The following is a 15,961-nucleotide window of genomic DNA, read 5'->3' as shown; positions in this document are numbered from 1 at the left end:
ATGGAATGGCTTGCCTAGTAGAGCAATTCTTTTGAGTAACTGAAGGGAACAGGTGGACTGAACGGGGCTCGGGGTGCTTTAGGGGAGAAGGGAGACCATGCAGAGCGCCGTGGACATAGGAAAGTTAACATTTGACGCTAGCTACCAAGGATGGATTTGGGGAGATCGCATGAACTTGACAGGACTTGCTGCTGGCTTGGATCCAGACTTTTGCCCCTTCTCCTTGGACTCTGCGTGTTAAAATCCATTTGCACAGCACGAAACACATACTTTTCTAGCAGAGCCACGCTGAGGGTTCTTTACAAAGATAAGTTGCCATTTGAGATGTCCAGGGGTCAGCCGTGGAAATGCCTGCCAGCATTTCACATAAACCTAAGAAATGTCCCCACAGAGGGCAATGGAGCGAGTATTTTTGTTCCTGACCTATTAGGGGACAGGTGCCTCCGGTCATCTTGTTTCCATAAGGCTAACAGTTGGCTGGATTTATTTTCCAGTGACTCCTTAATATGAATGGTTCCACTTAGTTGCCTGGGCAGGTTCCAAAAGGGTACAGAGCAGAAAGATCAGACTCGGTTTCTGCATAATATTTGAGGTCAAGGCTCGTCTCTGTTAACCTACGACCTGTGTGACCTTGGGGATGCTACCGAACTTCTTTTGGTCCTTAGTTTCCATCAATAAAATCAAGACGGTAATAGAACCTCCTTCAAAGGATTAAATGAGATAATGCAAAGCACTGGACTCAATGTTTGGCAAATAGTGAGCTCTTAGTAGCTGTTAGCTGCACAGCAGACAAGAGATACACAGTAACTTTGTTGAAATGGGCTTGTCTGTGCTGGCGCTGTCAGCTGGAGGGGCTGGCCCAGGGATTCTATTTACGCCAAGTTTGGGCTTTTAAAATCACCCTTCTTGGGATTATCATCAACAAAGTTTGCTTTAGATTCCAACATGTTAAAAAATTATATATATATATATATATTTCTGCAATGTTGTTGCAAACAATAGAGGGTATTTTCGCTGGGTCCACAGCATCCTGTCTCTCCCCACCTCTCCATATTGCCAACATCTCCCACATCGCCGGGGAAAAGGTTTTCATCATTTGCTTTACTGGAAAATATACTCTCCTTAAATAGTGTTCTAATGTCTGCAAAAAAAAAAAAAAATTAGCAGCACTGTCTCTAGGGAAGCAGCCTTTGACTATTCAAACCTGGAAGAAATGAAGGGTTTTATTTGTGGAAATTGGGACATCCGGTGCTGTCTACTTAGGGAAGCAGATTTTTTTTTTTAAACCACCCATCAACACCTACACATACCAGAAAAAATTAATAAAATCCCAGAGAACACATTAATATTTTACATTATAGGTAATCTTCCAAGTTGAGGGACAATTTTTCTTCTGAGTGTGGTTCATTTTATGCCATAGAAATGATCTGAATCTTACTGAAGTCTTACCGGAGCATCTCTTCTCTATATATGTGTCTTTGATCTCACAGCCACCTGGCCAGGCAGGAACTCTTTTATCTTACAGATAAAAGCACAGAGACCCAGAGAGGTTAAGAATGTGCCTGAGGTCACACAGCTCAGACCATTACCATCTGCCCACCGTCCACCACACCACATATCTTCCCTCCTTTTTGCTCGAGCCTGATTCCTTCTGCTTCTCAGCATCTCTCTCTGCCACCAGCCTTTGCATCATGTCCTACGGGATTCCTGGAGGCAGACAGGAAACATTGGGAAAGAGTCAGCAGGAAAAAAATTGGCAGAGAGCCGGCGCTCCTAAGGCATGGAGGAGACCCTGACCCTTCTGGGGAGTCCGGGGCTCAAAGAATTTTACTAATTACTGGTTGGTAAGGCGCTTGGGTGGCTCTGTCGGTTGAGCATCCGACTTGGGCTCAGGTCACGATCTCATGGTTTGTGAGTTCAAGCCCCATGTTGGGCTTTGTGCTGACAGCTCAGAGCTTGGAGCTTGTTTCGGATTCCGTGTCTCCCCCTCTCTCTGCCCCTCCCCTACTTGTGCTCTGTCTCTCTCTGTCTCTCAAAAATAAACAAATGTAAAAAAAAATTTTTTTTAATAATTAAAAAAAAATAATTACTGGTTGGTGACGTTTAAATAGAACATGTTGAGTCACACACACCACTCATACGGAGGACCGTCCAGCGCCGTGTTGGGCCCTGGAAATACAAAGATGGATTGGGCGGCCCTGCTTACAAGGCCTTCCTGAGGAATTTGCACAATGTAGGTGTTAACAGACATGCGCAAATACTAGAAGCAGACGCCACGATATTCCTAAGCCAGCCACAGGTACGGTCAACTCCACCTTCTTGAACAGCCGGAGAATCTGTCTCTACAGCCGCTGCACCCCTGTGGGTTACCGCCATCTTACCCCTGTGTCCCTGAGACCAACAGGGTCCCGAGCTCCTAGCCTCCACCTCCGACTTTCTCCACACCACAACTAAAGGGCCAATCTGACCCAGTTTTGTCCTCCAAAGGCTCCTCTCGGCCCTGAAGACAAAGTCCAAACCCCTGAGCAGGGATTCACAGGCAGATTCTGGGGTTTGTCCACTGTTGGGTCCCAGTATGGGGCCAGGGCATGGGTAGTCATTCAGCCAGTGTTTGTTCAATGAATAAATGAGGCTGCGGTGGGGGGGGGGGGGGGGCGGGGGCAGTCTTCATGCTACAGGGAAGCCTTGTGACATCATAATGCAGACCCTCTGCCCAGGAAGTATTCTTGGTCTTTTTGAAGAATCACCATTGGTTAACCTATCTAGGATCCGCTATAGCCTCTTAACTGGACTTACTTGAAATTAACTTGAAATTCCCAACAGGTTTCATACGGCGGCGAAATCTTTTCAAAAATGTCATGTAAACACGACAATACCTAAGTATATGTGACTAATACCAAATTGCTAAGTGTTCGTCTGGTCCACAGCCCAAGCCCAGTCGCATGTGGGTGATGTGGGCAGGCCGTGAGAAGTATAGTTCAAAGTGTGCTTTTGCCCTACCCTGCGACCTTTGGATGGCGTCTGGGCCGCTTTAAGCGCCACCTAAAAATGACCCTGCTCGGTTGGCCTCATGAGGTCACTGTGGAGACCAGCTGAGCCCTGGCCGCAGAGGGGCCATCCAAACCCACAGTGCTGTCTGTGCACGTGTAACGGGTCACGACCATGACCAGAGAAGGCAGCTTCCCACTGGCTGGAGCCCCATCACACTCCTCTCCTGCAAGTGGCTGGGGGTGGGGGGGTACACTGCGGTTATCTTTGTTGTTCTTAATCCTTCCCAAAGCGGGTGTGAGATGTGGATGCACAAACCCTCTGTCCAGATTATCTGCCAGAAGTTATCCATCGCCATTAACAGAAGCAGGAAGATCCCTGGGCCAGATGTTTTAGAGGTCCTGGGGGTGCCTGGGCGGCTCAGTCGGCTAAGCATCCAACTTCAGCTCAGGTCATGATCTCACAGTTTGTGAGTTTGAGCCCCTCGTCGGGCTCTGTGCTGACAGCTTAGAGCCTGGAGTCTGATTGGGATTCCGTGTCTCCCTCTCTCTGCCCCTCCCCCACTCACGTTCTGCCTCTCTCTCTCCCCCCCCCCCAAAAAATAAAGAATTACAAAAATAAAAAATAAAAAAAAGTCCTTACAGAGGGAGGGAGGTTGGACTTGATCTCTGAAGTCCTATCCAGGGATTCTTTGCGATTCTCTGACTCCACGTTCTTTCCCTTGGCAGAAGTCAGTTTTAAACAATGGCATAGATTCTAGCGGCATTGGGCAATTTCTAGAAAATCAGTTTCTGGAAACTCCCGGGAAGTCAGGCCTTCAGGCAGAGTACTTTTCCTTCCCCAAAATAAAAAAGCAAAAGAAAAATAGAACTGTTAATTCAGGTAAGAGGCAAATAACGTCAATGCCCATGGATGTCACATGACCTTCTCTCCCAGCTGGTGCTCCAGATACAGGAAGTTGTACACACCCAAGGAAGGTACAGTGTGGTACTTGCCTGGGGCCCGGGAATGTGTGCTTTACCCGCTGCCGGTATGTGAATATTTTTTTTTACTGCCTCTGCAGAAGTTGACTTGAGCCCAGGACATGGGGATCAACTATTTGTCATTTAGTCCTTGCTTTGTGAGTTCAGGCCTATACTGGATCATCCATCCATCCATCCATCCATCCATCCATCCATCCACTCAACATGAGACCTCATTTGGTGCCAGGCAGTGTGCTAAGTGCTCAGACAGAGAAATTAATGAGACTCAGCCCCTGTTCTCAACGACATAGCTTATGTGGGGAAACCACCAAGTAAACATAATCATGATGTGACATCTTAAGATAGGGGTTCATAGGATATTATGAGATCGTGCTGAATATTATGGGAATTGTAGGAGGTGGGCACTCAGCTGGGCTTTGGGGGTTTGGAGGAGGTTCTCGAGATGAACATGAGTTAGCAGTGGCGTGTTAGGTAAAGCAGGAGTACAGAGCAGGGGAGGGCAAGGGCATTTCAAAGGGAACAGAGTGAGCCAACGCCTGCAGGTGACTGGGGTGTGGCCAGACCCTGCAATCCCACATCCTGGGTAGAAAAGTGCAAAACCAGGATTGATGGGCAAGAAGGCGGCACAGGGACCAATCAGGGAGGGCCAGGGTCCAGAGAGAATGAAGGAAAGAGGGGTGATATTGACACACAAGCTCAGTGACTATTCAAGCACCTGTTGGGGGCCAGCCTCGCGCTGAGTGCTGGTTAGTGTGCTTAGACGGGTCCTACTCCGTCTTGAAAACCACCTAAAATTCTCTGCACCTTGGTACAAAGAATTTCTCTGCACCGACATCTAGTACACAGTTGGTGCTCAATCAGTGGCGATCACGGCCCCTCCCTGCCAGGGAGTTGTTACTGCCTACACAGTGTTCCTCAAACAAATGCTCCTCAACGATGCAGACTTCCATTCACATCTTTGTGTCGTGACAAATGGCCCATCCCTGCAGCTTAACATCCCCACCTCGTTGTTTAAAGCCTTCTGTTCCCTGAGACCCGCCTCTGGATGGAGAGAGTCTGATTCTGTTGGCTCTTTGCTTTGTAAAGAAAACGATTTTCAGCCGAACTCCCCCCTCCATAGCAATTATGGAAAATAAATTGAAGTGTAAAAACGGGAGGTAGCTAGCAGATGGGGCAAAATTAAGTGCCTGGCTACTAGCACCCAGCTCCGGAGGACACAGAAGCAGACCTTGCTTCCTGGAGTGTGAAATGAACACAGGCTCTCAAACCTGTGGTCGGGGAGAAAGCAGCTCCAGCCTCGAATCCGGGAGGCATGCGCCCAGGCACCCGTGAGTGCCCATTGGTTCCATGGGCCTCCACTGGGCTTCCAGAGCCGCAGATGAGGAGAGCTGGGACAGGCTGGGGACTCTTGGAAAGGATCTTGAGAGGTTAAAAAAGAATTTGCTGGTCTTCTGCCTGATGATAAAAAATATGTGCTCATGGTGAGAAACTTGGCAGACAGAACAAGAAGAAAGAAAAATCATTCCAGAGCTTCCCACCTTGACATTGCATTTCGGTGCATCCTCTGGTTAAACTTCCCCACTGTCTGGTCAGTTCATCTGGCTTTGACGTTGGGTCCCCGATGGGGCCCTGGCACCTGAAGAGGGCAGCACACAGGAAGCCACTGGGGCCTGTGCCCACTGGCCCTGCCCAAGTTGCTTGCCCAGTGGTGTCTCCCCTCATCCTTCCAGTCCAGCTCTAAAGTCAGCCCCACCCAGAGATCTCTCCAGACCATTCCCTATCCCAACTACTCCCTCCAGTGGATTTTCTCCCTTCTGGAAGTCACCTCCATCTGTATTTTTGTTTCTTGGTTGTTGGCTGTCCACTCCACTGCCTACCCCCCACCCACCCCAACCTCACTCAGGAGTCTGAGTCAGAGAGTGGATTCACTCACCGTAAGGCCCTGCCTCAAGGACACAGGGTCTGTGTACCAGTGGGGGCTGCATAGTTATTTGTTAATTAGGAAATAGCCCAACCATCTGGGTTCCTAGTAGTTCAGTAGCATGAACTTGGCAATGATGAACACAACCTATGTTTATGCCCGTTTGTTTTCCTCTTGTAATACCCCATATATAAGCCATTCTCTGTCTCTGTGTGTGCGCCCACGTGCCTTCCACAGTTCTCAGGAGAGGGTCAAAGTAGTGAGCTAGGAGCTTGGACCTCATACCCCGAGATCATTCTTCAGCCTCGGGTAAATTCCAAGACTCCAGGACCTCACTTTTTCCATGTTTGTAAAAGCAGCTAGGAACTCTGCCTGAAAGTCTGGGTTGTGAGCCCCAAACAAGATAAGATCCTGGAACTCTCAAGAGTTAAAAGAAACAGTAACAAACACTCCCCCACCTCCACCCGGAAGGCCCTTACTCATTTTCAGTAAAGCCCCAGAGAGGGTGGCCCCCCGGCTGCACGGGGTGGTGGCGATGGGGGTGTCGGGCTTCTCCCTGCTTCCCAGAATCTGGGGTCATCTTTGGACGGATCCGCAGGGAGAAGGTTTCCAATAGCCAAACCTAAGAAAGAAGTCTTTCTCGCTGCGGCTCCCCAGTCTGGAGGCAGAGGAGAGGCTCCCCCTTAACTCCATCTCTGCATTCGTTCGCCCCTACCCGGGTTCTCACCGTTCCCCCCAGGTGCCCGCGGGGGCGCACGGCCTCGCACGGCCCTCCCCTCCGCAGAGGTGGCCTCTGAATTGTGCGGAGGCCGGGGACCTGAGGTGGAGGGCTGTGTGCCTGGCGGTCCCCGGGACAGGGGTGCGCGGAGGGGCCGGGGGCCGGGTGGCAGGGGGCGGGCGGGCCCTCCCGCGAACCAGGCGCTGGGACCCGCGGGCTCACCCCGCCCCCCCCCCACCCCCCCCGCTGCGCGGCGTCGCCCCGCCCCCCGCCTCCTGAGACATCACAATCTGGGGGCCGGGACCCCGTGTCTCATCACCGCCCGTTTGCGACCAAACAATCCAAGCAACAAACACCCCCGGGGCGGGGGGGGGGGGGGAAAGAAACCGGCCCGAGCCCAACCTCCCTCCCCCGCCCCGCCCCGCCCCTCGCCCCCCCCCCCCCCGGGGCCCCCGCCCCCGGACGGGGGAGTGAGCGCCAGCCGGGCGCCCCGCACCCGCCGCCCCGCGCCCGCCCGCTGCCCGCCCGCGGCGGGGGCGGCCCGACCGCGCGCCCGCCCCGCCCGCCGCCCGCCGCCGCTGCTCCGGCTCCGCGGCGCCCTCGCCCGCCAGGCTCTCCGCCCGCCGCCCGCGCCCGGCCCCGGCGCCCCGGCCCGCCGCCCGCGCTTCATGGCTGCGCACGAATGGGACTGGTTCCAGCGCGAGGAGCTCATCGGGCAGATCAGCGACATCCGCGTCCAGAACCTGCAAGGTAAGGCGCCCCGGCCCCCCCCCCACCCCCTCCCCGACTCCCGCCCCCCACCCCCCGGGGAGCGACGCCCGGTCGGGTGGCCCCTCGCCCGGCCGACCCGCTCGTGTCACTTGCTGGGGGAGGGGGCCGAGACAGCCGCCCCCGAGCCCCCGCGGGGCCGCCCCGGCTAGATTTGCTGTCGCCCAGGGGGTGGGGCGGCACACGTGCGTGTGTGTGTGTGTGTGTGTGTGTGTGTGTGTGTGTGTTGGGGGTCCCGCTTTCTTTGGGGGGACGTCACGGCTCCCCTGAAGCCCCTGCTGCGAGTTTGGCCAAGTTTGAACGTGTGGGCTCTTGGGGGCGGTGGCCCAGGTCAGGGAGGGAGGAGAAAGTGCGACTGTGTGTGTGTGTGTGTGTGTGTGTGTGTGTGTGTGTGCGCGCGCGCGCGCGTGTGCGTGTGTGTGAGCTTGCACACCTCCCAAGTACCTCTGAGTCTCAGGGAACGGGCTGGGGGCGGCGCTTGAGGGGGTGGGCCGGGGACCCGGGGCCAGGGGCACGGATGGGTGGGGGGGCGGGCTCGGCAGGCTCCCAGCCCATTCAGGCCACTTTGAGGCAGGGAGCGGCCCCTCCCTTGGCTGAGGCTCCACTGGGGAGTGGGCGACAAGCCCCGCCCGCCGGCCCGGGACGCTGGGACCCGGGCTACCTTGTCACAAGGTGAAAGAGAAACTTGGGAGGTCACTGAGTCCCGAGGGCTAGGGGTGGCTCCCACCACACGTGAAGTGTATTAAGAGTTTATTCATTGTGGAAACTTCGAAAGCACGACAATAGTTAAAGGGAAAAAGTCACCCACAGTCACCCGGTAACCCGTTCACCCACCCACCCGCCCAAAGAAAGCGGCTTTTCCTGGAGGTGTGGTTCCAGCCTCTCTCTCTTTTCATACGTGGGCTTTGCTGAACTAGAGTTCCACTTCCGGCCTCTCTTCAGACACATAGACCTGGCTGGGCCGGGGAACTTTCTTTAGCAGTTTCCTGGGCTGACCTGGGCTTCTAGAGATTCCGAGGTTGGGGGCGCTGCAGAGAGAAGCTGGGAAACCTGGACAGAGAGATGATAAGGCTGTGGGGTGTCGTCCTTCCCCGCCCCCGCCAGCAGGTGCCTGCCTTTACTGCTGGAGGGTAGGGAGCCCCAGCAGGCAGGGTGCAGTCCGGGGGTGGCGGGGTAGTCAGTCGAGTTTAAACATTACACCTGATGGAATGTTCCCTGGGAGTCCATCTAGACCGGCTCCACCCCTAGGCTGTGCGAGGACAGTGCAAGCAAAGGTGACCCGAAATAGGGTGGTGGTGGGGGGGGGCTAGTACAGTAGACACTGGACCCTGAGTTTGCTCTGGGTTCCCCTGATCTCTTCTGGCTGTGATTTGTGTGAAAGAAGGAGGATCAGGCTGGATCCCTTTAGATAATAAGCCTCCCATCTGGATCCTGTTGCCCCAGGACTGACATCCTATTTGGACGTGGGAATTAGTGTCTTTTGCTCAGATGGCACGTGGTTTGGGCCGTCGTGGTGTGTTTGTGCGTGTGTCTGCGTGCGTTAAGCAGTCCGTGGGTGTTTCATAAACACATGCTAACCGATTCTTAATGCAACAACTTCCTGCGTTGCTCTAAGATCAGCTCCCGGCATACAGGGGATCGGGGATCGACTTTTGTGAAGGGATGCTCAGCAGTTTGAGCAGTTATACCTAGAATGATGAGAGAAGGCTTCACTGAATGGGGACAATTTGAGATGGGTTCTGAAGGTTAGGTAGGAGTTCACTGAATGGCCTCTTCTCTCCGCTCCCAGGCAACTGTCCTCACTTTTAGGCAATGCCGGTTATAATTTGAGCATCCAAATGGTTTTGCTATTTTAAAAGGTAAACTTTTAAATGTGTGTATATGTATTATGTATACATCTTCTACGTGGCTATGTGTGTGTATAAAATGTGCATTAATCTTTAGTGCGAGCCCAGCAAATTTTTGCCTCCGGGTAACCTGTGGTAACCACCATCCAGATCAAGATGTTAATGATTTCCAGTACCCTGGATGGGTGCCTCATCGCTCTTCCCAGGAGGTGACACACACACACAGGGCCACTACTATTCTGATCTTTATTACTATAGTTTTGCCTCTAGAACGTCACGTAAAACAGAAGAGTACAACCCATACTCTTTTGAACTGGCCCTTTTTACTCCACGGGATGTTGGTGCAGTTCATCCACGTCCTGGCCTGTATTTCTTCCGTTTTTGTAGGCTATTAAGGTACGAGTCACATATCATAAAATTCACCTGTTTTAAGTTTACCATTCAGTAGTTTTTAGTAAGTCTCCAGAGTTGGGCAGACATCCCAACAATCCAGTCTTGGAACATTTTCACGGCTTGAAACAGCTCCCCGGTTGTCCGCGTGTGCATCTGTTAGCTCCCAGCCCCGGACCCAGGCAACACTTAGTTCCTTGTCATTGGACACTTCTGTCGCCTGGAAGCACCCCACTTTGTTGGTCTGCTCACCGCCCAGGGACATTTGGGTTGTTTGCGGTGTGGGGCTCTTGTGAAACTGTCCGTCCCCTGGGGGGATGCTTGCGCTGTGGAGGCGCTGGCCTGCTGGCCCGTGGCTTTGCTGCCGTGGGACAGGAGGTGGGGCCCGGGGTGCATCCTCTCTCTCCAATGTTCCCTTGGCTCCCCTGTCTTTTGACTGGATGCTTAGCAGATAGTTTCTCTCCTTGTCTCCGTGGTACTCAAGAAGTCTCGACCAAAGGGCCACGTCCAGAAGGCCCCGCTCGCTGTGCTTCGAGCCTCTGCCCAAAGCAGCTGGTGGGTGTCGCCGGGCCCGGATATGTCTGGCTCACCAGCTATGCGGGCCACGGGCGGGGTGGGGGCGGGGGGGCTCATTCATCTGAACGCCGTGTGGGTGGCAGTCAAGGGAGGGCAGGAGGAGCCCAGGCAGAAGGGTGGTTTGCTTAAAGCTGTGCGTTTGCTTACAGCACAGGTAGTCAAGAGCTGTTGTGGCAATGGCCGTGGGCATTTCACGAGTCCGTAATCGGAGGGACCAAGGAGGATGTCCAGCCTCCTTCTGCCCATGGCAGCTGTTGCATGGTCAGGCAGTCCTATTCTTCGTACAAAGCTTTGACGCCTGTGGTCCTGGGGCCAGGTGCATTGCTCCAAAATGTCAGTCTTGAGGACGCTGCATTTCAGGGAGGATCGGTTCCCTAGCACAGCCCTGTGTGTACATCTTTCTATGGACCTACATAGTGAAACTGACTCAGAGGCGTCTCGACCTCTGCACGTTTGCTCCTCGAACCCTTCGTCTATGTCCCTGAACTGGAGATCAGGTGTCCAAGCAGAGAGGATTGTGATGTCACCAGATCATCTCCCACGGAACCCTGGAACGAACACTTCCTGACCTGTCTTTGGAGGTCGGGGTGAGCTGGATAGAGAGCACGGTCTCTCCCAAGAGGACTGTCACTCAACTTGCTGTCCCCGACACAGGGGCAGACGAAGCCCTCGTTGATATGCTCCCTTTGATGGCGATGGCTCATAATAAGTGTTTGCAGATCGAGGACTCGGTGGTGGAGAGCACAGGGGGGTGTCCCTCTGGGCAAAGGCTGCCCGTGACCCTCTCACAGGGTCCCGTTCAAGGAAACGGAGGTGGCCCAAGCCGTTGACCTTTCCAGGGAGGAGAACATAGACTTGTAGGATGCTGGCAGCTTCCGCCTGGTGGCCCCACTTCCTTGGGGCCTTGAGGGGTAGAACTGAGGTTAGAGGTGGCCGGTTAACCATCCTGTGCCTTAGCTCGTGGCCTGGCCGTGGGTGGTGAGGGTTCTGGTGCTCTCGTAATGACAAGGCGACTCTGGCTGCCCCCTTTCCCCCTTTGACCCGACCTCAGGGTCCAGCTGATGTCCCACCAGGTCTGACCATTGCTCAAAGATGGGGGGGGGGGGTGTTGGGCCAAGATTCGATGCTCCTGTTCCGGTAGGAAGCCTCCGCCATATTCAGAATTCCCAGCACGTTTCTGTTCTGTTCAGCAAACGTGTGCCCAGCACTGAGCCGTGTGCAGGCAGCGAGAAATTCAGTTGGTTCTCGTCCCTGCCTTTGAGGAGCCTGAAGCCAGACGGGGTCCCACCCGTCCTGCCTCCGGCCATCTCCCGTTGCTCTGGCGCCTGTTGGGTCTGATGCTGTGAACCTTGACCCCGGCAATGCAGAACAGCTTGGTTAAGACCTGTTACCCGGAGCTGGGGGGTGCATGGAGTCAGGTGGGCCTGGGCGGACAGAAGTCTCTCCCCACTGCTGCTCTGGGGGAACGCAGGGGCGATGCCTCCCCTCCCCCCACCCCCCTGCCAGCTGGGCCCTGCTGGCTAGCACCCCCGGAGCAGTGTCCCCACCCCTGCCTCCGCGTCTCCCTCAGTCCCAATCAGTCGGGAAGCCGTCCCGCCCGGGCTTGGCAAACAGGAACTGCGATTTGGGGCACTTGGGACTGACCTCCAGACAGAAGGGGTAGCAGTCTGATGGCTCGGTCCCCTGACGGAGTGCCAGGCACGGTCCTAACTGCCACCTGTAATGTCTTCCGCCGGCCTTTGAGGTGGGTGCTGGTTTTCGGAAGTGGAGAGGTCAAATGACGTGCCCGAGGTCGCAGGCTTGTAAGTGGGGCTGGGATGTGAACCCAGGTCAGACGGAGCCCGTGCGTCCTGTGGCACCAGCTCTATGAGTCATGTGCACTGGGCGCCCAGGGAGGAGCTGGTAGCCTCAGGGCGGGGAGCTGGGAAGGCCCGTCCGAGGAGGGGCGTTGGCGGTCAGGCCTTGAGTGCCGAGCAGGAGGAAGCCTGACTGCACAGAGTCTCCGGGGCACAGAGCAGGAAGGAAAGTCAGGAGAGCCTGAAGGCAGGCTCTGGGCAGGACGGTGCCTGTGTGATGAGAAAGATCGGCCCCTCCCAGGTCATCCACCCCCATCCTGTGATTGCGATGGCTCTGGCCCAGGAGCAGGCCCTCCCCATGCTTGCCTCTTTATGGTGACCTCTTTATGGCTCTGGGCCCTGTGTCACCTCCTCCAGCCTACCCAGCACTCAGCCACCCGGCGCATGTCCCCGCTAATCCCTTCGGCGGGTCTACGGGGCCAAACTGTGGGCCGAGGGCAGCACCCCGGTCCATCCCAGGATAATAGCATCATTTTCCGTGGATGCGGTGATGTGAAAAATGCTGGGCCACACTGGCTCACACGGTCAAGTCCAAGCCCCTTAGCCTGGCACGCGGGACCCTCTGTGGTCTGGGGTGGGACGCCCACCAGTCTCCTCTCCCTCGGCCACCCACTGGCTCCAAGCCCCCCGGCATCCTGCCCTCCTGGCTCTTCTCTCCATACCTGTAGACCTCCTGTGCCTACCGCAGGGGGATCAGGGATGTCACTCGGGTCAGAGTTACCCAGCACCCAGGGAAGAGAAGGCACCGAGGAGGAATCGTTCCTGCCCCCGCCTCCCCCCAGCTCTTGGGGGATGCAGCAAATATGCCAGAGGTTTCTGTATGAGTACAAAATCAAATGCACAACCCGCTGCCTATAAGGACCCCAGTCCAGATCTGTGTGCTTTCTTCTAAAGAATAAATCCTCATGTAGAACATTTTGGCGGGTGGGGGGGGGGAGGGGGGGGGAGGGGGAGGGAGGGTGCTCCCTGCTGGAGTCGGGCCACAGGCTTTGTTAACTGTGGATTTTGCCTCCCAAAGACCACGTTCCAGACCTGGCTCCACCCCTAACTCGGGGTGTGGACTCTTCTCCAGGGGGCCCTTTCTAGGCAGAGCGTGCTGTGCAGCTCTGGGAAGCCCTAGCCAGGAGCTGGAGGCTGAAGGCCTGGCTCTGGGTCCTGGCACATGTCTTCCCATGGCTGTGCCTCAGTTTCCTCATTGCAAGACGAGAGGGCTGGGCTCGGACGGGCCCCTTGGAAGGTGGTTTGAGGAGTGACGCGGCCTGAACGGAGCATATGGCCGCGTAAAGGCACCCAAGTTCCAGTCCCTGGCACAGGCAGGCAGCCGGCATGTGACGGTGGGCGAAGCTGAGCGCGGCCGGTCACACCGCTGGGTTCTTTTCACTGTCAGGTGCTAGGGACTCCCCTCCCCCGTTCCCCGCCACTAAGGGTCCGCCGGAGAAAAGGTTGCAGTTGATAAGTTTGTTATAGAAGCACCCCTCAGTAAATGACGTGCCTTCTTGGTTTAGTCTTGGCTGCTCAATTACAGCTCCTGTGACAGGCCCGGGGAAGGGCTGGGACACCTCTGAACGAGCGGGGCAGAGTGCCCAGGAGGGTGTCGTGACCCGCCCACGGTCAGGGCAAAGTAGGGACCCCCGCCGTCCCCCACATTTGTATTGAGGAACAAGAGCGTTCAGGAGCCATCCCATAAAAGGTTTGTCGGTAGCGAGAGGGGGCCTCGGTCAGTTGGCAGCGGGCCTGGGAAGAGGTTTTGCCGCAGGGACGCTTATTAGTGGCCATGGCCTTGACGCCATTGGGGCCCCCCAGAGCTGCCTGGGGTGGGCAGCCTCGTGAGAGGCCAAGCTCCTGCCTCAATTCAGCGCCCTGGGGATGCAGCCCCTTGCCCAAGAGGCCCAGATTACATTAATGGCCCTCCCTGACCCATGGAACACTCTGGCATTTAACTTTTGACTGGAACAGCTGAGGCACTGGGCACGGTCCTGCCCGAGCAGCCTGAGGTCACGCCTGCCCTCTTCAGAGGGGAAGTGAGAAAAAGAAAGTAATTGTCTTTTTAGTGATGGAACCGTTCAAAGTGAACTCCCTGTTCCCATAGAAACCTTTTCTTATTTCTCCCACCCCCTCCCTGCACATCTTTTTTTTTTTTTTTTTTTTTACAGTGGTAGACTGTGTCACAGAAGGAATTAGAGGCGGCATCGCAAATCACAAATGTGGCTTTAAAGAATCTTTGGTGGGTTTTTTTCCCCCCTCACTGGACCCTCCTTTTCTCTCATGAATTGTATCAGAGCAGGGGGCGTGGCACTCTATGGTTTGCAGGCCGAATCTGGCCCGCGGGCTGCTTTGGTGAATAAAGTTTTATTGGAACACAGCTGTGCTCGTTTGTTTGCATACTGTCCAGGGCTGCTTTTGCACTACGACGCTCACTACGTCGTTGTGACGGGGAAGCACCCACAAGACCGAAAAGGCTGGGGCGCCTGGGTGGCTCAGTTGGTTGAACGTCCGTCTCTCGGTCGCGGGTCAGGTCGTGATCTCACGGTTTGTGGGTTTGAGCTCCGCGCCAGGCGAGCCTGCTTGGGACTCTCTGTCTCCCTCTCTCTCGGCCCCTCCCCTGCTCGTGCTCCCTTTCTCTCTCTCAAAATAAATAAACTTTAAAAGAGAACCAAAAACATTTACGATTTGGTTATTTAATCTTTGGACCGTGGGAAACCAGAGAGCTTCCAGTGGGATGGCAGGGACCTTTCTTCTAAACCCAGACTTGGCACAGGACAGGTAGGGGATGCTTGGGATGACATCAGCAGGGGATGCCTGTTGCCTGTACAACGGCCCAGGCTTGTTTCCTGGAGGGTAGGTTTGTGCCTGGGGCAGGTTCTGGCCCTGCCTTAGTAGAGGACTTGCCCTTGAAGCCTGGCCATTCAGCCAAAGAGCAGTTACCGAGTCCTCCCGAAATCCGGGGAGCTGGCACAGAGGGGTGAATGGGCCACTGCAGGAGTCCCCAGTGCACATCACGAGGCTGAGATAAGCCAGTTAGGACTGAGAGTGCTTAAGGGGGGGTGCTGCAGGTGTCTGGGGGTGAGGCGAGACCCAATCCAGGGGGGATGCCGGGGGTGGGGAAAACTCTGTAATTGCAAATCTGCAGTCTGCAGAGTGCAACCAGGGAGCAGGGGGGGTGTATGCCGGTGGGTGGGGTGTCGGCTCTTCAGTAGGATCGTGGCTGGGGTGGGGGTCGGGGGGGAGCACAGGGAAGTGGTCTCGGAAGTAGCCCATGCAGCTGACCTTTTCCTCTTCTTCTTCCCCTTCCCGAGCCCTCTGAGACACTGCTTCCAGGAGATTATAGTCCAAAGTCCCCCGAGGACGAGGACAGGCCCGGGAGGATCTGGGGGACCTACAGAAGCCCTGCAGTCACGTTGGTGTGCAAACCTAGGGGGTCTGATTGGAAGGACCTTTAGGGCTCTGACGACGTCATGCCCCACTCCTGCTTCTCTCTCCTGGGGGGCTCTCCATGTAGGCAGGAACCTCAGCGATATTTATATCCCTCTCCTCTTTTAAACTATTTTTAATCCTCGATGGTATGACATACTTAAAAAGCAGGGTTCTGAGGCCTTGTAGCTGGGAACTGGGGCGGGGGGTGGAGAGGGGCCCGGAGATGACCCTGCCGGTTGGGTGGTGAAGTCACTGAGCCCTCACCTTTGCATCCTCCGCTCGCCCTCCCCTCCCCTCCCGCGTCAGCCCTGGTCATCTCGCCTTTCCCTTCTCACCTGCCTCTGCCAAAATCCTCCTCCTCAACTGCTAGGACCACTGCCCAGCTGCCTCCAGCACCTCTAATCCCAGTTCATCCGGGCGGCCCGAGATCCTTCCCTGGTTCAGTCTTCTTTGCCCTCAGGAAGGAGCCCTGCTGTGTGCTCGCCCCCCCCCCCACCCTT

General features: G+C 55.4%; 1 protein-coding gene and 1 long non-coding RNA gene across 7 annotated transcripts in view; one reads left to right on the top strand and one right to left on the bottom strand.

The window, feature by feature from the left end:
- Positions 1–1,328: 1,328 nt before the first annotated feature.
- Positions 1,329–6,826, bottom strand: LOC131517711 (uncharacterized). Of its 3 annotated transcripts, none has more exons than XR_009264757.1 (4): positions 6,620–6,826; positions 5,200–5,607; positions 3,631–3,823; positions 1,329–1,707 (listed from the first exon to the last, which is right to left on the bottom strand). It is a non-coding gene; the product is annotated as an uncharacterized LOC131517711 (long non-coding RNA). The 3 variants fall into 3 exon arrangements; XR_009264758.1 differs by having other exon boundaries at positions 5,200–5,426; XR_009264759.1 differs by lacking the exon at positions 5,200–5,607 and having other exon boundaries at positions 6,620–6,819.
- A 378-nt stretch (positions 6,827–7,204) lies between these two features.
- The window catches only part of CLMN (calmin), a 119,141-nt gene continuing 110,384 nt past the window's right edge, over positions 7,205–15,961 (top strand). For 3 of the 4 annotated variants that reach the window (XM_058740207.1, XM_058740205.1, XM_058740208.1), the window contains exon 1: positions 7,206–7,360. In XM_058740207.1, coding sequence (XP_058596190.1) covers positions 7,279–7,360 — 82 coding nt within the window. In that variant the 5' untranslated portion in view covers positions 7,206–7,278. Of the gene's footprint in view, positions 7,361–15,961 lie in introns of all 4 variants that reach the window. The other variant, XR_009264753.1, reaches the window with a different exon arrangement.

Source organism: Neofelis nebulosa, chromosome 7, assembly GCF_028018385.1.
Source record: "Neofelis nebulosa isolate mNeoNeb1 chromosome 7, mNeoNeb1.pri, whole genome shotgun sequence".
In the NCBI taxonomy this organism is placed as follows: domain Eukaryota; kingdom Metazoa; phylum Chordata; class Mammalia; order Carnivora; family Felidae; genus Neofelis; species Neofelis nebulosa.
This window is presented reverse-complemented; position numbering and strand designations above follow the sequence as displayed.